The sequence below is a fragment of the Meles meles genome, chromosome 10 (genome assembly GCF_922984935.1).
Source record: "Meles meles chromosome 10, mMelMel3.1 paternal haplotype, whole genome shotgun sequence".
Classification (NCBI taxonomy): Eukaryota; Metazoa; Chordata; class Mammalia; order Carnivora; family Mustelidae; genus Meles; species Meles meles.
The window spans coordinates 6,901,211-6,924,554 of NC_060075.1; the positions used below are offsets into that span (position 1 = coordinate 6,901,211).

The 23,344-nt window shown below is 57.6% G+C and overlaps 1 protein-coding gene across 1 annotated transcript; it reads left to right on the forward strand.

Annotated features, from left to right (window-relative positions):
* The first annotated feature begins 816 nt into the window (after window positions 1-816).
* Window positions 817-22,088, forward strand: PDIA4 (protein disulfide isomerase family A member 4). Its single transcript, XM_046020774.1, has 10 exons — window positions 817-1,162; window positions 6,731-6,908; window positions 8,033-8,238; window positions 10,703-10,841; window positions 13,139-13,344; window positions 13,463-13,621; window positions 16,029-16,180; window positions 19,193-19,349; window positions 20,043-20,276; window positions 20,825-22,088. Exons 1-10 carry the CDS (start codon window positions 1,075-1,077, stop codon window positions 21,238-21,240), a joined length of 1,935 nt encoding a protein of 644 aa, XP_045876730.1. The 5' UTR covers window positions 817-1,074; the 3' UTR covers window positions 21,241-22,088.
* Window positions 22,089-23,344: the final 1,256 nt, after the last annotated feature.

Below are 23,344 nucleotides of genomic sequence, written 5' to 3' on the forward strand. Positions count from 1 at the left end.
TGTGGAAGAAGTCTCAAACCCTAATACCCCACCACAGGTTTGCCATAGAAAAATTATTTTAACCTAATTTTCTTCTTTTACGTTGTCAAGAGGGAAAACCTGGACTGTATTTAGAGATATGTAGGTCACTAGATTGCCTGTCTGGACTTGCACTTTTGGGGAACATCACTAGAGGAATTAACAACATAAGACACAGTTTAGACGAGCAACTGATGGTCTGTTCATGGATGAAGCCATGGAGAGCAGCTTCCAGCACTCTTAGGTCCGGGTTCATTTTACCGCATACTCATCCCCGCCCCCAAGGCCAACAGGTGTTTTAACCCAGGAAAAAAATGCAAGCTTTTATTTGCTCAAAGGCACACAAAAAAACTAAGAAGCCCACGAACGCAAAGCAGACTCAAGAGCCACGTTCTCTTTTCCCATGAGTATAACCTGCTCAGGCCCTTCTGTCGCTTCGACCTCACTCTTGCCCAGGCCCAGCTAGTAGCGAGAACATCGTTCTCCGCACAGCTCCCGTAAGGACACGTGTTCTTCCAGCCCGGCTCAGCGGCTGGACCCGGAGCTCCGCCCCGCCCCGCCTTCCCAGGTTCCGCCCCGCCCCCCGCCCCGCCGGCCAATCGCGCCCCAATGCGCAGCCCCGCCCCGCCCCTCCGGCCCAAGCCCGCCGCCTTTGTTCTCCTTCACTCCTTCGCTCAGCCTGTGCGCTCCCGGCAAACCGAGTGGCAGCCGCTGATTGGTGGCCGCGGCGCAGCCAATCAGAAGGGGGCACCTCACGTTAGGGCTCGGAGCTTTAAACGCGCGAGCCGCGGGGCGCGCGGAGGAGGCCGGGGAGGAGGGCCGGTGCGGAGGGCGGCGCCGCGGGACTCCGACGCGCAGCGAGGCGCACGCGGCCCGCGCCCCCAGTCCGGCTGGGATTGGCCCGCCGGCCGCTTCCCCGCCCCCAGCCGGTCGCTGGCGAGGACTTCCTGGAGGGTTTCTTGCCTTCCCTCAGGTTTCGCTCCAGAAGCCAGGGCTCGAGGTCCGGGAGCGCCCGGGGGCTGTTGGCGCAGGGAGGCCGCGCTGCGCACTGCCGCGATGAGGCTCCGGAAGGCGTGTCTGCTGGTTCTGCTCCTGGCGCTGGCGCAGCTGCTGGTCGCCGCGAGCGCCGAGGGGCCGGATGAAGGTGAGCGGCCGGTGGCGGGCCGGGCCTGATGGGCCCCAGGGGCCCGCGCGTGGGGACCGGGGTGGCTGCGACCGAGGACCGGTGGGTTTCATGCGGAGCCCTCCCGAAACTGGCGCCTGGCGCCAACTTTCCGGAGTTTAAGGGCAGTGGCGGCGAGCGGAATCGCTTAGGAGATCTCGGGAGAGGAGGGCGGCGGAGGCCTCCTAGGAAGCCCCTGCCGCCGAGGCTTAGGACGCGGAGAGGGTGCCAAGTGCCTTTTTTGCGACTGGCTCCTTCGCCCCGACTGCGCTCAGATTGTACTTGGGTTCAGGTTGACTGCTCGCTCCTGGCGAGGGGAGCTCGGGAGCTGGTTAAAATTTCCAGGCAAACACGCCCAGGGAACCTGCAGAAAGAGGAGGCCACTGTTTTCAAAACAGGTCTTAGAGGAAAGGCGAGAAGGCCCGGTAGGAGCTCTCCAGGGCAGCCTCGGGCAGCAGGCCTCTTTTAAAAAAGTGGTTTGTAGATTTGGAAATAAATAACTCATGGGTGGGTGTTTGAGGGAGAAAGGGCACGGCTTGGTTTGCATTTCTCAGAAGCCAAAGGTTCCATTCCCCTCTGCGATCATTTATTCAGCACCTACTATGTGCCAGTTACTGAGCAGGGATCTGACCTCCCATAAAGCTCCGGCTCTAGTAGGAACATTAGACAGCTACTAATCCTGGTTCCCGCGTTTTTCTTGGAAACCAGCTAGCTGAAAACAAGGCATAAGAGACCTTCGATAACTGGAATGCACCAGTCAAAAGAATGCTGTTCCTAGAGAACAGGCACCAACTTTCTTCCTCTCTGGCCTTTCTCCTGATGATGGATCTCCCAGCCAGTTTGGGCCAATATAAATAAACCTCCTTTTCTAATATTAGTCTGTAGGGGAATTGTGAACTTTATACCCTTTCAAACAGATTGAGTAACTTCTGTGTGGGTCACTGATTCAAGTTTAAACCCAAATAGAAAAGGAAGTAAGAATCAGCACTTGGTGATAAAGACACCTGCTGAGAGGAAGTAGACCGTGGCTTTCGTGTCAGTTTTGGGACTTTTATCCAAATTACCTGATGCTTTTTAAAATACAGAGTCCCAGGGGTGCCTGGGTGGCTCATTCATCTGCCTTCGGCTCAGGTCATGACCCCAGGGTCCTCTCTGCTCAGAGGGGAGCTTGCTTCTCCCTCTTCCTCTGCCTGCCACTCTGCCTACTTGTGCGTACTCTCTCTGTGTCAAATAAAATCCTTAAATAAATAAATAAATATAGAGTCCCAAAATATGCTAAAGCAGATTGCAGTGGTGAGCCCTGGAATCTGCATTTTAAACATATTCATTGATTCACTTGCAAGTTAAACTTTGGGGGGGGGGCACCTTAAAGTTTGAGGACCAGTGAGGATGGAGGGTCATTTTTGGAATATAGCTGAAAAGCATAATAGTTTTGTCTTGATTTTGATCTAGTGATTCTGTTCTGAGGGGTTTCTTAAGAGGCCCGAGACTGGCAAACTTGGGTTCGTGTCAAGAGTTATTAGGACCAGCAGGTTTATTATTTGGGAGACAGGTCGCTAACGCTGGGAAGGCCCTGGGGAGCAGGTGCCTCTGGAGTTGTCATGGTCATGGCCGGATTTCCAGGGCAGTGTCCTCTGGTGGGGTTGGAGGGGATAGGATGGAGAGTTCTAGTCCCTACCTGGGCCCTTTCCCATCCCTGAGGGCGTCCCTGGTCCTTCACTTACTCAGGTAACTTGTCCTGAAGATTAATTTTGGGGCCACGTTTCTCTCCCACTGCAATGTTCTAAGTCTTTAGGTTTTGTTTTGGTTTCGTGTCTCTTATGTTTCAGATGCAAACAGCGCAGTGGTTCCACAAAAGACAACCCCCCCTCTCAAGAATATGTTTACTAGATAGATTGAACTCTGGTAGTGCAAGCCTTAGGTTGTGGGTCTTTCTGTGTCTCAGGTTAGAAATCATCTGCCCTTTTCACATCTTTCCAGCTAAAATAGCGAAGGAAAAACACTTTGATGCTGGTTGTTGGCTGTTTTTATTTGGGATTGGTTTAGATTTAAAAGTCAAGTGGAAATCCACGGGTGTGTGTGCTCAGCCCCTCTCTTTTCATCCTGAGAAGTAATTAGCAGTGATTCCACCTAAAGCTTTGGGCATGTTAGGAGACGATCTGAGGCGACAACAGATGGCACCTGAGTGGTCAGGACCCTGCACTAAGTAGCTTGGTGACCCTTGGGCAGTGACTCACCCTGTCTGTGCCTTAGTTTCTTCATCTGTAAAGTGCACGTCATGTTTCCCTGAAGGCGTGAGGGACTGTGTTTGAGGGCTCAGCATGGTAACACCGGCCGGCTGCAGGGATCCGTCTGATAACGGATTTCTCTTTCTCCATGTCTAATATCAACTTCAGCGTTGACTTAATGGTAGAGTTTATCCAGCTGTTGGAGGCTCTAAGCCGGTGGGGACTGAAGAATGAGCGGTGGATGGAGTAGAGCCAGGACACGGCGGAGGGAGCTGCCTGCGACCGGGCTGGGCAGGGCTCCGGTGTGGCCATCAGGGGTCCTGTTGAGAGTGGACAGGATCGCAGGGGTCTTGGGCCACCACTTTGGAATGGCCTTACCAGGTGGGCTGAGCACTGGTGGAGGTGGTGTGGGAGGCTTCATCGGCCTCATACTGAGGAGAATGGCACCCACCCAGAAGATGCTAGAAGGCTGTGGATATATTTTCTGCCCTAGAATATCCAGCCCTAAAAGTAAGGCCCAGTGAAAAAATGCTTTCCCTGTTAGGATGTGAGATGTTTTCCTCGCGGGGATGTGAGGGTTTCTAGGAGGTAGGAATACAGAGCCAGCGCCCTCTCGGATGGCGGAGGGTCCAGTCCTGGGCTTACGTGCAGGCTGGGAAGGACTGGGAAGGTGCGGCATGCCCTGATGCATTTGAGAGTCTTTGATTAGGTGGGCAAGGTTCTGTCGTTTTGTTTATTATCCTTTAAAAGAGAAAAAGTTCCTTGGGTTTTTTTTGCCCCCCCTTCCCCCCCCGGGGATCCAGAAATGAGTTCACTCTTCGGAGTTCGGTCCCCTACGCCCGGTGGGCCACGAGAGCTCTGTCACTAGCGCTGCTCACAGGCCGCGGCCGGCTGAGCGTAGGAAAGAAAGCATCTTTGCTTGTCCTTTTTTTTGTAAAATTCACCTGTCCCTGTGCTTTGAGCGGATTGTCAGGTCCTCTGCTCAAAGTGCGGATTAAGTTCCCGGGATCGTTCTTTCCTTCCGTGCTCCAGTCTTTCTGTGTGCCGGCAAGGTAATCTGGTTCCCGCCTTGGCCAGAGCGGTCAGGCAGTGAGAGCGGATCTGTGTGGCCCATGGGCCCTGGCCAGCTGCCCTCAGCAGGCCGTCCGGTCCGCGGGAAGCCTCCAGATCGGAGGCCGTGTGTGCGGTGCCCTCTAGGCCCCTGACCTGCACAGTGTCCCTGCATCAAGTCCTTGGATTTGCAGCCGTCACAAGGTCATTCTGGGTAGGACTTCCAGTGATGGTGGTCAGAATGACCTCTTGGAAAGCCAGTGTGACTGCTGTTCCACGGGCCACCCCAGGAAAGCTCAGTACTCAGTTCTTGCCTTGCGAGGTGGCTGTAGGCAGTATTTCCAGAAGCACCTGGAAGCCCTAGCCAGCCAGTGTTAAACTCAGGTCCCCTATGTGCTCAAATTCTCTAAGACCTGGGTCATAGGGACAGTGCTGTGGGCCGGGGCCTCTGCAGGCCTGTCCTCCCCTACAGGTCTGTGGAGGAGGGAGGCCAGGGGCGAGCGGGTGTTGGAGAGCCGTGGCCCTGGGAAACAGGGAGTCTGCTTGGTTTGTACTTCTCAAACTGGTGTCCTTTCTTTTGGGATTTTAGAGGCTTTTCTTCCTCCCCCGTAAAGGAGGAGAACTTTACCTTTAAGCTGGAGAGAGAAACGTGGAAGTCAGGGAGAGACAGCCGGGTGTATGAAGGAGTGTGGTTGAGCGAAGTGTGGCCCCTGGTGGGTTTTTGGTTTGTTTTTTTTGTGATTAGTTTGCAGCTTGGTAGATTTTCGCGAAAAGGGACAAAGCTGCCACGCCACCCAGAGCAGTTCCCTGGCTTGTCCCAGTAGCTGCGGAGCCAGCCGTGGGTTGGTTAGGGGCAGGGCAAAGGTGGGGCAGGTCCCGGAGGCTCCCGGATCTGGAGGCTGACTTCATCCTCCGCCCCTAGCACAGAACCAGCAGACTTTATCTCCTGGGAAGCTTCTCGGGAAAGAGTAACTGGTCCCTTGACGCTGTCTGGCTGCGGCTGCACTTGGCTGCTGAGGCCGCAGTGGGAGAAGCTGGGTGGCAAGAACCGCCGTCCCACGGTTCCTCGTGTCCGAAGTTGCGCGAAAGATTCCCTGAAAGCCAGTAGTGGGATGAGCTCAGATTCTGGTGCTTGGGGAAGAGAGCTTTGTTTCCAGGCAAGGCATCCTGCGGAGGTGCAATTTGTTGTGTGGTTGTTTTGTTTTTAAGGATTTTATTTACTTATTTGGCAGAGATACAGTGATAGAGGAAAGACAAGCAGGGGAGAGGCAGACAGAGAAGCAGGGAGCTGAATGCAGGGCTCGATCCCAGGACCCTGGGATCATGACCTGAGCCGAAGGCAGAGGCTTACCCCACTGAGCCACCCAGGCGTCCCGCTATTGTGTAGTTTTGATGCACGTTGACCCTGTAAATCTTTAAAAAATCTTTGTGGGATAACTCCTCCCCTGGGGATTACTCAGGGGTGACTCCCGAAGTCAGTAAAATTCCCTGCCCGCTTTCCTGCACACTCCAGTCTGTCTCTGAAGGACTGGAGCCTGTGGGGCTGTGTTTGTACGGATAAGGTAGAATGCCACCCCCTTTCAGAAGTGGAAGTAGTAGTCCATCCTCCAGAAGGAAAATACGAGTGCGAGTCCCTGTTTCCTGTGGGTGTCGTTTTGGGGGCTGGGCAGCCATTTGCTCATGGGGGACTGAATGTGGCCCGGCCTGTGGAAATCGTGGGGTGTGAGCAAGAGGAAGGTGTCAGAGAAAGTTAGCCTCGCCCTGGAGCACAAACAGGGTAACCGCAAAGCGACGTGCCCTAGACCACAGAGCCTGGGATGTGGGTAAAGGAGTCTTGCTCCAGGGGCGCGGCAGCGGGGCGGTGCTGGGGAACGGGTCAGACCCCAGTGCGGGGACGAGGGGCGGACGGTTAGGGTTCTCCCAGCCTGGGCAGGAGGCACGTGGGGCCAGGCTGCGGGGCCACGTGCACAGAGGTGCCTCGCCAGCCCTCAAGTCCCTTTGGGGCATTGAGACTAACTTCTAGACTGGAGCTTTGCAAACATCTCTGTAACCAGGACTTCTCTTTAAGGGAGCTCCCAAGTGGCTGCCCAGTATGCAAACTTCAGAGCAGAATTTCTGGGGTAGGGGAGGGCTGAAGTCCCCACCCCGGCTCGTGGTGGCCCTCAGGGACCACTCAGGACTCACGACACATTTGGAGGGTTTGGGGTTCTAGGAAAGTTTTTAAGGAGGAGAGTCACCAATTTACTAACGAGTCTGGGTATTTTCCGCTCAGATTCTTCTAATAAGGAGGATGCCATTGAGGACGAAGACGAGGAGGAGGAGGAAGAGGAGGAGGACGACGATGACTTGGAAGTCAAGGAGGAAAATGGGGTCCTAGTCCTGAATGACGGGAACTTCGATAACTTTGTGGCTGACAAAGACACGGTGCTGCTGGAGTTCTACGCTCCGTGGTAAGGACCCTCGTCCTCATCCGCCAGCCTGCACGAGGGGCTCCCTCTGTGCTCCCATGCGTTCGCCTCACAGTCTTCCAGACCCTGGGCGGGGGGGGGGGACGGGTGTGGGAGCAGGAACGCCGGGGGCTCAGCCTCTGGTCAGCCAGCAGTGTGAATTGGGAACGTGTTCTCCGGTGGTTACGGCGGGGGCGGGGGCCTGTGATGGCACGGAGGCCGGTGTTGGTGACAGACCCGTCCCTGGCTGCGGGTTCTGCCCTGACCCGTCTCGAGGTCACCCCGCCTCCCTCTCCTGCCAGGCGGGGCCTGCGGGCAGTTTCCAGAGTGGGAAGGCGCAGCGTCCCCAGCGGGCAGCGGTCACCCCGCTCGTGCTTTCCTTCACCCTGTGTGCCCTTCCTTGTCCCCTCTGCTGCCGCTCTTGATCTCAGAATCCCTTCTTGTCGGTCCTCTTTCCGCTGCCCTCCTGAGTTCACTTTTGAGACGGAATAGTTAAGACACACTTAGTTTTTGGTCCAGTGCCTGATGCTCAGGCGTGAGGCATTTTGTGTAAAATACGTAAATAGTCCTCGAGGAGCGCCATGCGGTTACAGTGCCGCGTAGATCAGGACTTCTCAAACTCTTCGGTCTTGGGAGTCCAAACAGTTCGTGTGGGTCATGGCTGTCAGTCGTCACCACAGTAGACACTGAAACAGAAATTTCCGTATTAATCCATTTTTGACCCCTTCCATGTTAACATCAGTGTGCTGCCCTTGTGGGCAATCGGGTAGCCTCTGGGAAACTCCACTGTAGGCTCTGAGGGGAGGAGTGAAGAAGACCAGGAAGGTCTTTTGTAAAGACTTTTGACCTCACAGACCCCATGCGAGGAGTTCCCGGGACAAACTTTGAGAAGCTTCCGGACGAAAGCGTGGGGGTTTGGAGGTGTTGGAGGCACGAGCCCAGGCCAGAGCTGGAGTTCCGGCCCCCATCTGCCCGACTCCGGCCGCGTTGGCCTCCTCACTGTGTTACCTGCATGTCTCCTCTTAACTGCCGTCGTTCTGGTCCTGGCACCCCCGTTCCTCTGTACGTTGCTGTGTGTTAAGTCTCCTTGGGTACAGTTAACCCCCTTCTTCCCTAAATCTCCTCAGGTGTGGACATTGCAAGCAGTTCGCTCCGGAATATGAGAAAATCGCCAGTGCCTTGAAGGAGAACGACCCTCCCATTCCTGTGGCCAAGATCGACGCGACCTCAGAGTCGGCGCTGGCCAGCAGGTTTGGGGTGAGCGGCTACCCCACCATCAAGATCCTTAAGAAGGGCCAGGCTGTGGACTACGAGGGCTCCAGGACTCAGGAAGGTGAGCGGAGCCTGTGCTCCTGGAGGAGGCGGGGCTGGGACTTTCCCCCCACTGGGAAGTGGAAAGGGGGGGCGTTTGGATGATAGAGACGAGGACAAGTTGAGTGGGCCGGGAGAGGCCCCAGGAGCACCAGCTTCTGGGAGTGCTCCCTGCCGGAATGTTCCAGGTAACTGAGATCAGAATAAACTTGTCCTAGGGCAGGAGGGGTGTCTTCTCATTTCAGACCATGAAGCTCAAATGTGGAGCCTGTGTGTTACATGGCACACGAGGCCGCGGTTCTTGGCGGTGCCCTCGCAGCGCGCCTCCGTGTTGACCTTGGTCACAGTCACTTCGTGGGGTCCTGAAGCCGGTGCTAAGCCCCATCCCCAGACTCCCAGGTCCCTAAGTTTCAGGTCAGGCTCGATGATTTGCATTTTGTAAAGGCTCCCAGAGCTTACCTGAAGCCGTGGGTCTAGGGCCCCGTGTTGAGAACCACTGATGTGGGGAGCCAGGCAGTTCTCTAAAACCAGGCCTGACGGATCCCTGCCTGACTTAGACTAGGCACAAAATACTTTATTTTTTTAAACGTACGAACAAATTGTGGTATCTTTCCCATATGTCTTAGTCACTAAAAAAACCCCATCAGGTTACAGTTTTCATTCCCAGTGTGGCATAGTGGACATAGCGTGTCCTAGACACGCGTCTTCCCCTTGTCAGGCCTCAGGTTCCTCATCTGAGGAATAGGGGGGTCACTTGGACCTGATCTCAGAGTTCCCCTGGAGCTGGTGGAGGGCCTTTCCTGTGACCCGGTAAGGATCCTGCCCGGTACAGATGCACAAGGAAAGGTCATAGCCGTTAACACTTGCTTCCGTCTTGTTTGTCTGTCTGCTGACTAGATCATATGCTTATGGGGTTCACAATTCAAAGAGGTAGATAAGAGGGGTGCCTGGGTGGTTCAGTCGGTTAGAGGTCTGCCTTCGGCTCAGGTCATGATGCCAGGGTCCTGGGATCGAGCCCCGCATCCGGCACCTTGGTCAGCAGCGAGCCTGCTTCTCCCTCTCCCCCTCCCCCTGCTCGTGTTCTTTCTCTCACTGTGTCTGTCTGTCAAATAAATAAACTCTTAAAACAAAACAAAACAAAAAACAAAGAAGTAGGAGTCTTTATATCCTGACCCTGGCTGTCCAGCTCCCTTCCGGGAAGGCAGCTCATGTACCAAGTGTCTCCTGTGGACACGTGAGAGCGAATGTATGTGTATGTATATCATTTCTCACAATCGTTAGCATCTTTTTTTTTTCCCCCAAAGATTTTATTTATTTATTTGACAGAGACACAGCAAGAGAGGGAACACAAGCAGGGGGAGTGGGAGGGGGGAAGCAGGCTCGCTGCTGACCAAGGTGCCCGATGCCCGATGCGGGGCTCAATTCCAGGACCTTCCATCATGACCTGAAGGCGCAAAGCTTCACAACTGAGCCACCCAGGGGCCCCAGTTGTTAGCATATCTTAATCACTATTTGCACCTTCGTGTTTTACTTAATGAATAGTGTCTTTGCCGTATCAGCACGTAAAGGAACGTAATCTAAGAGCAGGCTGAAAGCAGCGTCCTTACGATTTGAAAGTGGACCGCCGTGAGCGTTTGGAGGGCTGTGCCCAGTGTCGGACCACCACAGGCACGGTGGCTTGGAATCTCGAGAGCAGTGTTTGCTGAGGGGGCTCCTTGGGCCACTGCGTTCCAAGTGTGTTGTAGTAAATGGGCCTCCCCGATGGAGATGGGCTCGGGGCTGCGGGCCGGGGGGCAAAGGGGGTCACACCACGGGGTTGCTGCTCTGCACACATCCGTCTGGTTCTCAGATCTAGCTTCTCGGTAACTGCGCAGAACAGAAAAGAAGGAAAAAGGGAAGTGTAAAGTTGGCCACCGCTGCTCCGTAGAGCCACTGGGCAGGTGCCTTGTGAGCGTGTGTTCTGTGTCCCACTCCCATCAGTGGGTCCGTCTCGGGGATGAGGCCGCCACCTTTCCCGTGATGCCGATGCAGCCTGAGCAGCCGGGGAGGTGCTGTCCCTCTTCATTCTTCTCGATTCTTGTGCACCTGTCGTGACATGTGACGTGTTGGTGCTGCACTGTGTGACTAAATGCACGGGTCTTTGTACCCGAGGAGGGGACGCCCTCCAGACCTCGGGCACGCGTGGTCTGATGCAGGGGAGGAGCCCGCGGTTTGCCTCACAGTCTGGCAGGAGCAGGGTCCCTCTCGTCACCTGGGTCTTGGGCTGTCAGAGAAGTCGCCGGGCAGCGGAAGAAGGACAGGGAAGAGTGGACCCCCTGAGCTGTGGCCTCAGACCACGGAGTGCACTGGCCAGAGATGCGGCTGGCTTTCAGGGACTCGAACGTTCCTTTCCTGTTCTCCGTAGCCCCTGCTTCTCCGTCCGCTCCTCCCTGCCTGCTTCTGCGGGGAGGGTCTGCCCAGGCTCAGGCTTGTTCGGTTTCTTTCAGAAATTGTTGCCAAGGTCAAAGAGGTCTCCCAGCCCAACTGGACGCCGCCTCCGGAAGTCACACTGGTGCTGACCAAAGAGAACTTCGATGAAGTGGTGGACGGGGCAGACATCATTCTGGTGGAGTTCTACGCCCCATGGTAAGACACCGCTCTGTGCGCCCGTCCCGCATCCCGAACACCCCTGGCCACGAGGTGGGGGTGTCAGAGGCCCCTGCGCCGGAGGCAGAGCCGGGCACGGGGGCTGCCCAGTCCCCACCAGGCACAGGCCGACGTGGCGGCGGAGAGTTCCGGAGACGAGTGGGGCTTCCCCGGGGGTGGGACAAGGCGGACATGGGCCTGTGGCGCAGAAGAAAGCGAAACCCGCATCAGGGGGCACCAGGTGGCCCGGGTTCCCCCGTGGCTGGAGGACACAGCTTTGCCCCAGGCCTGCCGAGTCCCACGTTTGGCAGCACATACCTGCCCTTCCCTGAGAAAGCACGAGAGCCCTCGGACAGCTGTGGCTCTGTGGCCGCCTGAGGTGACGTGTGTGGGGTGAATGGAAGTGCTGTTCACGGAAGTTCACGAGCTGTGACGAGGACAGAGCAGAGCTGCCGCCGCAGCGGGCAGGGCGGTGGTAACTGGTGGCCTCGGGTGACCTCCTCCGGTGTCACTGCCTCCTGAGGAGTCTGAACAGTGGTTCTGTCCCTGCTCGTGGCAGAGACGTTCCAGAGTGAATCTTGGAAGGTGACCCGCAGCCTTGCTTCATGCTCTAGACGTGTCCCCTTCTCGTGTCGGGGCCTCCGGTTCCCACAGCTGTCCTGCCTTCTGTCACCTTCACTCACCTTGTGGCCTCTGCCTCTCTCGCCCCGAATCCTCCAGACAGCAGGGCCCCTTTTGGAGAGAAACAGCAGAGGCGGGCTGCGGGGGCCCAACGAGCTCTGTTTGGGGGCAGCGGCCCTAGAACACGGCTTCTGTGGAAGCCTGTGCCTGTCAGAAAACAGGAAGGCCCAGCTCTGCAGAGGAATCGGGCCAGTCCCTTAGAGCTTAGCAGGGACGTGGCCTACGTGTCCCCACCACGTGCAGGTAACAGCCAGTTCTGGCCCCAGACGGTAGGTGAAGACGGCTCATCGGGGAGAGGAGCGCAGAGACGGTCAGGGGGAACGTGCAGGGGCAGGAATCAGGTGGGGCAGGGGACCCGGACGTGGGAGAGAAGATGCCAGAAAGAAAGGCAGCTGGGGAGTCGGGGAGAGCGGCTGATCGAGGTGCCGGCTTGGGGAGCCGAGGCGCCGCGGCTCCCGTGCTTCGTGAGGAGAGGAGGGACGGGTGGGCCGCTGGAGGAGACGGCAAGGCAGGCCACCCTCCAGGGGGACGGGAGCGTAGCGGCCAGTGCTCTGGGACGGCTGTCGGCCTCCCTTGGGGACTCCTTCCCGGGTCAGCCGGTGCTTCTGATTCTTGTGCAGGCTTCCCACTCAGGGTGCGCGGCGTAGACCAGAGTCAGGAGTGTGACCAGGGCGCGAGCGACAGTGACCCAAGGCTCGGGGCCTCCACAGCACAAGGCAGCATCCTTGGTCACTGTAGGGCATGCGTGCATGGAGGGGACAGGTGGGCGGGTGGGGGGGTGGTGAGGAGCGCCTGCTGCGTGTGGAGAGCAGGGGGCCGTGAGGTGGTGAAGGTGTCGGAGGGTGTCTCACGACGGGCGATGGACACTGCAGGATCTCACGGCGGCGACCGATCCGAACCCGAAGTTGCCCGGAGCCAAGGTCAGCGAGTACTTGTCCGTGTCGCACGCTCAGGATGTGCTTAGACAGCAAAGGCACCGTGTTGCTGCCGCCCCAGAGACCAGTTACCCTCTCCCTGCAGACGGTTTACATACCGCGGGGTGCAGCCGCGAGGTGCCCCGAGGACCTTCAGCGTGGTCTGCAGGGCCTGGGATTCGCCAGGCCCTCGCCCACGTGGGAGCCGCCCGATCGTGCCAGGCCCACGGGCTCTGTTAAGTTGTCTCTGTTCCCAGTTCCCGTGGCTCAGGCCCCCCTTCGCCTGCCCTGGTCGGTGGGTGCTCTGGCCACGTGCTTTCGTTACCCTCCCCTCACCCACCCTTGGCGGGCTCAGGTCCACTGCCGCCCCTGACTCGGTGTCCTCCCCTGTCCCAACTCTCCAGCTGGGAGAATCCCCCTTCTTGGGCCGTTGTCTTTCGTAGCCTTTCCCATAGGTCACCCCCGTGCCCCAGTCCCACTCGTGCCTGTGTCAAACGTGCGTGTCGTGCCTGTGTGTGTCTGGTGTGCATCCTTCGCCGTGTGAGCCGTGCCGGTGACGTCATGCCGGCCTCCAGAGGGGCCTGGCTCCCCGCCCCTACCTGGGAGACCTTCGGAGGCTGCTGCGTCGACCCGAGTCGCTCCCTCAAGAGAGGCTGTGTCCGCGCTGGAACAGGCTCTTCACGGACTCGCTGCTTCTCGTAGGTGTGGACACTGCAAGAAGCTGGCCCCCGAGTACGAGAAGGCCGCCAAGGAGCTGAGCAAGCGCTCCCCCCCAATCCCGCTGGCCAAGGTCGATGCCACCGCAGAGACAGACCTGGCCAAGAGGTTCGACGTCTCTGGCTATCCCACCCTGAAAATCTTCCGCAAGGGAAAGCCTTTTGATTACAACGGCCCACGGGAAAAATACGGTAGGCTGCCTCCTAGTCCTGCCTCGGCGGGGCGGGGCGGGGGACCTCCCCGGGGAGGTGGAGGCAGGGAGAGCCGTGGAGCCCCGAGCCCCGCCTCAGGCAAGTGCTTTGCCCCCAGGTATCGTCGACTACATGATCGAGCAGTCCGGGCCACCCTCCAAGGAGATCACGTCCCTGAAGCAGGTCCAGGAGTTCCTGAAGGACGGCGATGACGTCATCATCATCGGGGTCTTTAAAGCGGAGAGTGACCCAGCCTACCAGCAGTACCAGGATGCTGGTGAGGAGTGGCCCTGGGGGCGGGACGAGGCGGACCTGCCCAGGCTGTGGCCGGGTTGCTGGGGAGCCTGCCGATTCTGTGGAAAACTCCTGGGGCATCCGCGTAGAGGATAGCCTGAGGAAGAATTGAGTAGCATCTGTGGGAGCAGGCTTTCCTTTCTGGGATTGGGGTTAGAGTGGAGGTTAGTTCCCCATTGCCTTGATTGTGCGTGGGGGATAGGGTTTCGTCCTGAGCACACAGCTGTGCCGGCTTCCTCCTGACCTCTGAGGGGAGGGCGGGGTGCGTCAGAGTCATCCGAGTTCATCTCCCTCCCTGTCTTTCCAGGAGCCCCTTCCCAGCCCCTCCTCAAGGGGCAGGGTCTCCACCAGAAAACAAGGGTTTTTTTGTTGTTGTTCTTGTTTTAAGATTTTATTTATTTAACGAGAGAGACAGCGAGAGAGGGGACACAAGCAGGGGGAGTGGGAGAGGGAGAAGCAGGCTTCCCACTGAACAGGGAGCCTGATGCAGGGCTTGATCCCAGAACTCTGGGATCTTTTTTTTTTTTTTTTAAAGGTTTTATTTATTTATTTGACAGACAGAGATCACAAGTAGGCAGAGAGGAGCAGAGAGAGAGAGGAAGGGAAGCAGGCTCCCCACCGGGCAGAGAGCCCGATGCGGGGCTCGATCCCAGGACGCTGGGATCATGACCTGAGCCAAAGGCAGAAGCTTTAACCCACTGAGCCACCCAGGTGCCCCAGGACCCTGGGATCTTGACCTGAGCTGAAGGTTAGAGATGCTTAACGACTGAGCCACCCAGGCGGCCCAAAGCACAGGTTTCTGAATTGGGCTTGGGTTCAAGTCTTGCCTCTGCCAGTTACTAGCCTGTGAGCGCAGGTGGGGACTTGATCTTCCATCTACTTCGGCGATCTTGTCTACTTCAAGAGGTTGTTGCATTGAGATCGTGCAGGTGAAGCGCCCAGTAGGGCTAGCGCCTGGGAGTGCTGGTCCTGAGAGGTGGCCGTACGGTGGACAGCTGTCACAGGCGTGTCCTGTAGGCAGAGGTGGGAGTCGCCCATCCCGAAATCCATTATCTGCTCCTGCCTAGTGGCAGGTGTCCCTGCTGTCCTGGGTGGCCCTGGGTTACGAAAGAGACGTTTTCTTTCGGGAACGCTGAGGATCCTCTCCGTCCTTGTCAAGTTCCTCCTGGGTGCCCTCCACCCCCGCTGACAGCTCCATTCACTGCTTTAGAGGAGTCTTGTAACTGTCCTGATGGCCACCTAGTGCTTGTTTCAGTGCCTTGTGGTACCCGCTGTGCGCAGGTCAAGTGCAGGTTCACGCGGTAGGATGGGAGTCGAGGGGAATTCCGTTTCTGCGTCTGGTGCGGGAGCGGAGGAGCCTCGCCCGTCTTTGTGGATGCGGCGGTCTGGGCACCTCCTTGGCAGTGGCCCGCAGGAATCTTGCTGCAGAAGAGCCTAGCCTCCGCCGGCGCTGCGAGGGGGACCACCGTGTTTCTGCAGAGGAGGGACTGTGGCGCGGGGCGGGAGTCCTCATGGGCCTGCAGTCCCGTCATGGGCAGGTCTAGAATTGTGACTGGAGTCTACGTCTGGCTGATGTTGACAGCCGCCTCCCACCTCCCCCGAACACGTGGAGTTTCCTGTAACCAGTCGGGAGGCCCGCCCTTCAGCTCAGGGGACACCTCTGACACCTTACCTGGTGTTCGGATCACAGACTCCGCTCCAGCCAGAGCGGAGACCACGGGGCGAGCCCGGGGATGTCGGGCATGGGTGGGTGGCCAGCTGGGGTCTGGTAGGAACGGGACTCGAGCATGGGGTCCCATGCTGTCCGACTGCTTTTACCCCCCAGCTCGAAGCTGAGTGCTGGGGATGCTGTGGCCTGCAGAGCCGGAGATCTTGTCTGGTCCTTTCCGGAAAGTTTGCCAACCCCGTTCTCGAGTGTCCTCGGACAGTGGGGTTTCATCTTGAGAGTTTTACAGGATTTAAATACAAGTGTATTTAGCAAAAGAACTGCAGCCCACAGGTAGGCAAGTGGGCCAGCCACTCGTCCGGGGAGGAGAGGCTGGGCGGGAACACCGACCGTGTGGCTCCGGGGGAGCGTGGTGCGCACCTGTTCTCACGGGCCATCTGTGGCTTTCACGCACTCCTCAGCACTGGAGACAGTGGTCCTGACAGATTAGCTCTGAGTTGTTCCCGGAACATTCGTTTTGCTTATTATTTTGGTTTTTTGAAAACACAACTTGTAAGCTAGAGGCTCTAAGGCGTTACACCTACCCCGGCTCTGGGTGTCATCCACGCAAGATTCACAGGGCTAAATCCGGTCTTTGCAGGGCATCGGCTGGGGCCTTGAGTTTAGGCCAGGTCGGTGATGCCACTTAATAAACTGTGTATTTATCGTTCTGTTAATTTCTCAGCAAACAACCTGCGAGAAGATTACAAATTCCACCACACTTTCAGCACTGAAATAGCAAAGTTCTTGAAAGTCTCCTCGGGGAAGTTGGTCGTAATGCAGCCTGAGAAATTCCAGTCCAAGTACGAGCCCCGGAGCCACGTGATGGACATCCTGGTGAGCGGGGACCCTTGGGGACACAGCAGCCCCAGGCTGCTTTGTTTGTTTGTTTGTTTTAAAATGGCAGTCAGTTAACACACAGCGCAGTATCAAGTTCCCGCTGAATCAGGTGGGTTCAGGCTGCTGCCTTTTTTTTTTTTTTTTAATTTTAAAGATTTTATTTATTTATTTGACAGGCAGAGAGGCAGGCAGAGAGAGAAAGGAGGAAGCAGGCTCTCCACTGGGCAGAGAGCCCGATGTGGGGTTTGATCCGAGGACCCTGAGGTCGTGACCTGAGCCGAAGGCAGAGGCTTAACGCACTGAGCCACCCGGGCACCCCAGGGTTCAGGCTTCTGATGGGCGTGAGGCTGCTGGTTGAGCTGTGGCCCCGGGATCTGGGGATCTGCAGCCTGGAGAATTTGCTCTTTGCTTCCCACAAGTAGAGTCTGGAGTGCCTTTCCCGGCCCCCTGGGCCCTCGAGGTGCTGTCAGGGTGCGTTTCCTGGAGGCTCCGAGCCGGAGCAGCCAGGAGGCTATTCAGTGACGTAGTGGGAGGCCAGAATGGCTCCCTCCGCTCTCCCCTGCCCCGCTGCGGGCCAGCCACTGTGGCTCTGGCCTGAGGGTCTGCCGTCCTGCTAGGGACGTGCTCCTGGGTCTGAGCTGGGGCTCCTTAGCCAGGCGGCTCTACGGAGTGAGGACAGGCCTCTCTTCCCGGGATGTGGAGAGTGGCGCATGCGTTCGGCCTCCTTTTTTCTCCCCCAGGCCTGTCCAGCCTTCATCTTCCGAGGGACGCGCTCACTTGGAGACGGGCGGAGGGAGTTTTGGCCCAGGCCACGCCTCGATGCCGCTCCACGTCCTCTGCTGCACGGCGGCCCAGCGCTGCCGTGAGCGGACCTTCAGATTTGGGAGAAACCGCGGCTCTCAAAGCCAGGGCTTTCCTTTGATAGAGAGCCTGGGGTGCAGAGCCCTGAGCCGTCGCCCCGGCTCCCATAGCCCGTCAGGAGCAGTGGAGGGGAGGGGCTGGGCTGTGACCCCCCTGCCGTTTGGGCAGAGGGCTCTCATGGGACCTGGAGGAGGTGGCAGGAAGGTGGAGTGAGCCCTGTGTGCGCCACAGGGAGCCACCACCCCTTCCGACCCATTTTTGTAAACTGGAACACTTGGGGCGTTGGAGAGGTGGTGGGTCCGAAGCCCCGTTGCCCCTTCTGAGAGTTTCATGTGTGTCTGGTCTTCCGCCGCCACTCAGGCTCGGGGCCCATCTACCCTGGATGTCCGGCGGCTGCCCTGTCTCCTGTCCTGTCCAGCTCCTCTCCTTTAATCCATGGGTGCTGAGCCGGGTGCAGAGATGGGTGCCCCAGACCCCAGCGGTCAGCACCATTCTGGGTGGTGTGCGTGTTCCCAGGAAAGGGGTCTGTAGCTTTCAGTAGGTCCTTGAAGGGGGTCATTGACCCAGAAGGGTTAAGGACCACTCAGCCTAGTCTGTTATACACCTCACTGCCTTTTTACTTTTCACTTTAAATGGATTAGTATTACTTACGTACCCCCTTATTGCAAAATTTATTTAATGCTGCTTTGTCAACATTATACCACAGAGTCAACTGCAGGTTTTTTTTTTTAAAAAAAGTGGACGTGGAGGGGCGACTGGCTGGCTCAGTTGGAGGCGCGTGCGACTCTTGATCTCGCGGTCCTGAGTTCGAGCCCCACACTGGGCATAGAGATTACTTAAAAATAAACTATTACGAAAGAGAAAGTGGATTTGGAATTCAGGAGAGGGACGAGAGAGGCAGGGCAGGTAGGAGGAAGTCGGGAAGCGCTGCGGTGAGAAAGAAGCGGGTCTTTGCAGGCTGTGAGGCCGGCTCTGCCCGAGTTCAGGGTCGGGCCTGGGGCTGGTGAATGCTCGGCGGCAGAGCGGGTTTGCCCTGGGCTCACTCTGCTTTACTCTGACTTCACCTTCAGAGGGGCGCTCAGTCTGGGGGCTGTCCGGGCTAGAGATACCCGACGGCGCTGCTGTCTTCTTTGCCTGCTTTTCCAGCACTTTCCCCCCACCCTCCTCATACTCCGGTCCACATCCTCTGTGCTTTGTTCCCTGCGTGGTTCCTGCTGTTTCCTCCCCTGAGGCACCTTCCCCCTCCCACCTGGCAAGTCGTGCAGTCCTGTCCCATCCTGGGGGGCCTTGTGCCCCGGGTGGAGAGTGCGTGTTCACCAGCCACCAGCTCTGCTGCTCCTCCTGGCTGTGCCTCAGTTTCTTCCTGTGTAACATGAGATGGTAGTGCCCACCCTTGGGCCCTTTGAGGCTGGGGTCTGGAGGATCTGGCTTAGCATCTGCCTCAGCATGAGCTGAGGGCCCTGCATGGCCTTGGGGGCAGTCACCAGCTCCGTGTGCCCAGGCCACTGCGCCCAGCTGGTCACGGGTGCTGCATCCATGTCCTTGTCGGGTTCGTCTCTGGAAAACACCTGGGGTGCCTTAGGAGCCAGCCTTAAGAGCCAAGGACGGCCGCCTGGTGCTAGAGTGCTGAGCCCTGGAGGCCGGGCCTCCTGGCCTCCCGGCAGCAGGGCTGTATGGCTCCCCGCCCGGCCTACCCGACACCCAGCCAGGCTGTGGTGTAACGGGTGGTCGTGCTGTGGCCTCCAAGGTAGAACCGTGAGCAGCTGCCCTGCAGCTGGGCGCACCTAGCCTCCCTCCCTTTCCCGCGGGTGTGTTGGCCTCGTCTGTGAAATGCCCCCGGGGGGCTGCTGGGAGGATCGGATCCCGGGAGATGCTGCGGGAACTGCTGCCTCGGGAAGCCCGCCTGCCCCCAGCGGTTTCCGACCCCCACAGTGAGCCCAGACCCAGAGGGAAGGGCACGTGGTGTCCGCAGTGGCCCGAGAAGCTCACTTAGGGGTCACTGGAGGGAAGGGGCCCCAAGGGACCTTCAGACGGCTCCTGCCCTACCCCGGCCCTTGAGAGCAGAGGGCCTCCTGCTCAGCCGTGGCAGCAGAAGGTGGGGTGACACTTCGCCGCTTCGGCTCCTCACCTGTCCCCGCTTTTTTGCAGAGCTCCACGGAGGGGTCGGCCATCAAGGACCACGTGCTGAAGCACAGCTTGCCGCTGGTGGGGCACCGCAAGACCTCCAACGACGCCAAGCGGTACACGCGGCGCCCCCTGGTGGTCGTCTACTACAGCGTGGACTTCAGCTTCGATTACAGAGCCGGTGAGCGCCCCCCCCCCCACACGGTCCCCCCCACACTCTCCCCACGCACACTCCCTCCCGCCCCCGCCCATCCTGCCTGCGGGGCCCTCGCATTTAGGAATCCTGCCCCCAGGCGCTTGCAGGTTGGTGGCTGGGGTAGAGGTTTAATTGACGGCCTCAAGGTAGTTTTACTTCCATGGTGCCACGTAGCCCTTTTCTGGCCTGCGGGGAACGTGGTGCAGAGTCCAGAACCCTCTCGGAGAGGAGGCCACCACAGCCCGAGGCTTTCAGAGGCTGCACAGACGGGACTGGGCCAGTCACTAACCCTCAGGCAGGCGGGGGCTTTTGTCATTGGGCTTTTGACGTGGGTCCACCTGCTCACAAAGGGGGCTTTTCAAAATGCTTCTCCCTCCAAGTGAGGCGCGAGCCTGGTCAGAGAGTCTGAACCCCAGGCTTTTTGTTGTTGTTAAGATTTTATGTATTTATTTGACAGACAGAGATCACAAGTAGGCAGAGAGGCAGGCAGAGAGAGAGGAGGAAGCAGGCTCCCCACGGAGCAGAGAGCCCGATGTGGGGCTCGATCCCAGGAGCCTGGGATCGTGACCTGAGCCGAAGGCAGAGGCTTAACCCACTGAGCCACCCCGGCGCCCCTGAACCGCAGACTCTTCACTTCGATCTCTGCCGCTCAGCTCACAGCGCTCGCTCCCATTTTAGCCACCCAGTTTTGGCGGAACAAAGTGCTGGAGGTGGCCAGGGACTTCCCTGAGTACACCTTTGCCGTGGCCGATGAGGATGACTTCGCCACGGAGGTGAAGGACCTGGGGCTCAGCGAGAGCGGGGAGGACGTCAACGCCGCCATCCTGGATGAGGGCGGGCGGAAGTTCGCCATGGAGCCTGACGACTTTGACTCTGACACCCTCCGGGAGTTTGTCAGAGCTTTCAAAAAAGGTGAGCCTTATTTTAAAAAATATTTAAAGCAAAACAGTCTTTTGGACCTAGAAATGAGTTTTGTATACATGGAACACTTGTTTTGAGGCATTAGACTATTTTTATCGATCTGGTCGAGCCCAATGGCCCAGTTTCCTGGCGTGGGCCGAGTCGTGGGAGACCTTGTCATACCATCCGCCATGTTGTCTGTGCTTCTGCCCGCGGAGGCTTCCCAGCCCGGGCCGCCAGCTCTCCTGGCAGCCCCTTTGTGCTGGGTGGCACCTCTCCTGGGACAGCCTCACTGGATAGGACCTGCGGGCCCATCAGTCCTGCGTGGGACCATCAGCGTCCTCTCTGGGCTCTGCAGGGACTGGGAGGGTAGAAGAGGTGAAGAGACTAGAGAAATCAGGGGGTCAGTGTGAGGTGGCAAGGCTCTACCTGGCCCTGGCATGTTTGACTCGCCTGTCCCCCTGCACGGCAGGCCTGGCCTCGTTGCCTGGTCCTGTCCGAGCTGCCAAGCCTAGGGCCTTCTCAGCACTCACCGCTCCCCTGCTTGCTCTCCTCGGCAGGAAAACTGAAGCCGGTTGTCAAATCCCAGCCGGTGCCCAAGAACAACAAGGGGCCTGTCAAAGTCGTGGTGGGGAAGACCTTTGACTCCATCGTGATGGACCCCAAGAAGGACGTCCTCATCGAATTCTACGCACCCTGGTGCGGGCACTGCAAGCAGCTGGAGCCCGAGTACACCGCCCTCGGCAAGAAGTACAAGAACCACAAGAACCTGGTCATCGCCAAGATGGACGCCACTGCCAACGACGTCACCAGCGACCGCTACAAAGTTGAGGGGTTCCCTACCATCTACTTCGCCCCCAGTGGGGACAAAAAGAACCCAATTAAATTTGAGGACGGAAACAGAGATCTGGAACATTTGAGCAAGTTTGTAGAAGAACATGCCACAAAACTGAGCAGGACCAGGGAAGAACTTTGAAGGCCTTGAGTTGAGGTCTGGCGGGCAGGAGGGACCAGACACTGGCGCCCCCCAGCGGCCGGCGGCCAGAGTCCCCAGCGAGCCAGGCAGCTGGTGGCGTACGTAACACAAGGGCAGGATCTCTTCGGTTTTTAATTTTTTTTTTTATACTCTGGGGTTTCACCTCATGCTCTGAATACTGAATAGGTAAGAATGACTCCGTAGATTAGCCCAGATTTTTACAGAGGATACATCTATTTTTACCATTATTTGGGGTGTGATTGCTTTTTTTAACCTTCCGTTTTCTTTAATATATTTCTTCAAAGCAGATCAGTTGAATCTCTTTTGTGTGAATTTTTTTTTCTTTTAATTTAAAATTTAAGAAAACATTGGCCAAATCACATTGATTTTTTTTTTTTTTTTTTTTTTGGCGTTTTATTTTACTGTTATCTGAGGAATTACCCGCTGGAGAAGATTTGACTGTATGTGCTTTAGTTTTCATTTCTTACTGTACGGCACAAGGAACTGTCACCAAGCACCCTGCCAAGGATGACATTCCAGCCCGACCTCTGGGCTGCCACCTGGTCCTGAGAGAGCGGCACCTCTGTACAGGACGGGGCGTCGCCGTGCCTTCTGCTTTCAAGCCAACGACCATGGGGCGGGGAGGGGTTCCCAGGCCCCCCAGGCCCCAGGAGCCTGATTCCAAGGCTCAGCCTCGGGGTGAGAGACCCCCCACCTGGGATAGGCAGCCCCCCCTTGGGATCAGTACAGCCTGAGGAGAGGTGACCTAGGGCACAGGTGGTAGGTTAGGGTGATGGAAGAGAGAGGGTAGGCTCTCGTGATGGAATAAAACAATTACTGAAAATTGAGCTTCGTAACTGTGTTAGAGAATGTCTCCATCCTGGAGCCTTGGCTGAGATGAGCATCTGGCTTGGTGGGGAGGGCTGGCCGCCCTGCGGGTGCACGTTGCCTCCAACACCTGACCATCCAGGCTTTGGGGTGTCTTCCTGACCAGGATGGGAGGGCATCGGGGGTCTCTGTTCCTGGCGTGCATGGATGAGTGGTGGCGCGTTCCGGTGGGATGTGACAGGGACCGAGGCTGCGGAGACTGCTCCAAACACTTTGGGGGGGGGGTAGGGCAGGAACTAGGGCAGCCCGACACCGAGGTCCCCGGGGGACTCGGAGGTGACGGGAGCTTCGTCCCAGTGGTTCCGTTCACCAGCACGTGCCGTCTCCGCCTCCCCTCTCCTGGAGGCAGCTTTTCCAGCAGCAGTGTGTGACCCGGGGTGGGGGGGCTGGCTCGGGGACAGGAAGCAGGTCCTGGGGAGGGTGGCTTAGGTGAGCCTTCCCGGAGGATCTGCTTTCCAGTTGAGTCAGGCGCAGGCGGACTGGTCCGTCCAGCTGTGGGAGGACGGTTGCGTCTGGTAAGTTCTCAGCATGGCCAGTGTGACAGGAGGTCTGTACCCCACTCTGTGTCCTCTTCCGTGGAGAGTACACGGGCCTCCCCTCAGGGACTTGCTGTCAGAAGACTCAGGAGGGAAGGTGGGTCTGGGGCTTGCAGGCCTTCATCTGGCGCGGTCAGGAGGACAGAGCAGTGCCCTTTCTGGGGCTTCTAGGTGAGTCGGAGAGATGTCACGCAGCCCACACAAGGCCCCGGAAGAGGCCTGGGCTCTTGGAGTAAGGTGTGGCCTCCTCTGAATTGGTGTGTCCAGAAAAGCCCTTTTTTCTGAAGTGATGTGTGAGCTGAGACCTTGAGCTTGAGCCTGGCGAAGGGTAGGAGTAAGCCTTGCTTCTCAGTGTGGGCCTGAGCCCTGCAGCATGGCCCTCCCAGGATGTTTGTCAGAAATGCAGAATTTCAGGCTGGTCCCCCCAGACCTAATAAACCAGAATCTACATTTTTCTTTTCCAAGATTTTATTTTTAAGTAAGCACCACACCCAACGTGGGGCTTGAACTTACAACCCTGAGATCAAAAGTCACGTGCTCTACTAACCGAGTCAGCCAGGTGCCCCTCAGAATCCCAGGAGGTTCGCGTGCACGTTGAAGTTTAAGGAACACCAGGCAAAGGCCCTGAGGCAGAAGTCAAGATGTGTTCAGTTCTGAAACCCGGAAACCGAATTGCCAGA

Excerpts from the sequence above, each read along its gene's own strand:
- PDIA4 (XM_046020774.1), top strand. The coding sequence starts at position 1,075 with ATGAGGCTCCGGAAGGCGTGTCTGCTGGTTCTGCTCCTGGCGCTGGCG. Across the intron at positions 10,842-13,138 it reads GTGGAGTTCTACGCCCCATG|GTGTGGACACTGCAAGAAGC; the intron begins GTAAGACACCGC and ends TGCTTCTCGTAG. Across the intron at positions 13,622-16,028 it reads CCAGCAGTACCAGGATGCTG|CAAACAACCTGCGAGAAGAT; the intron begins GTGAGGAGTGGC and ends TTAATTTCTCAG.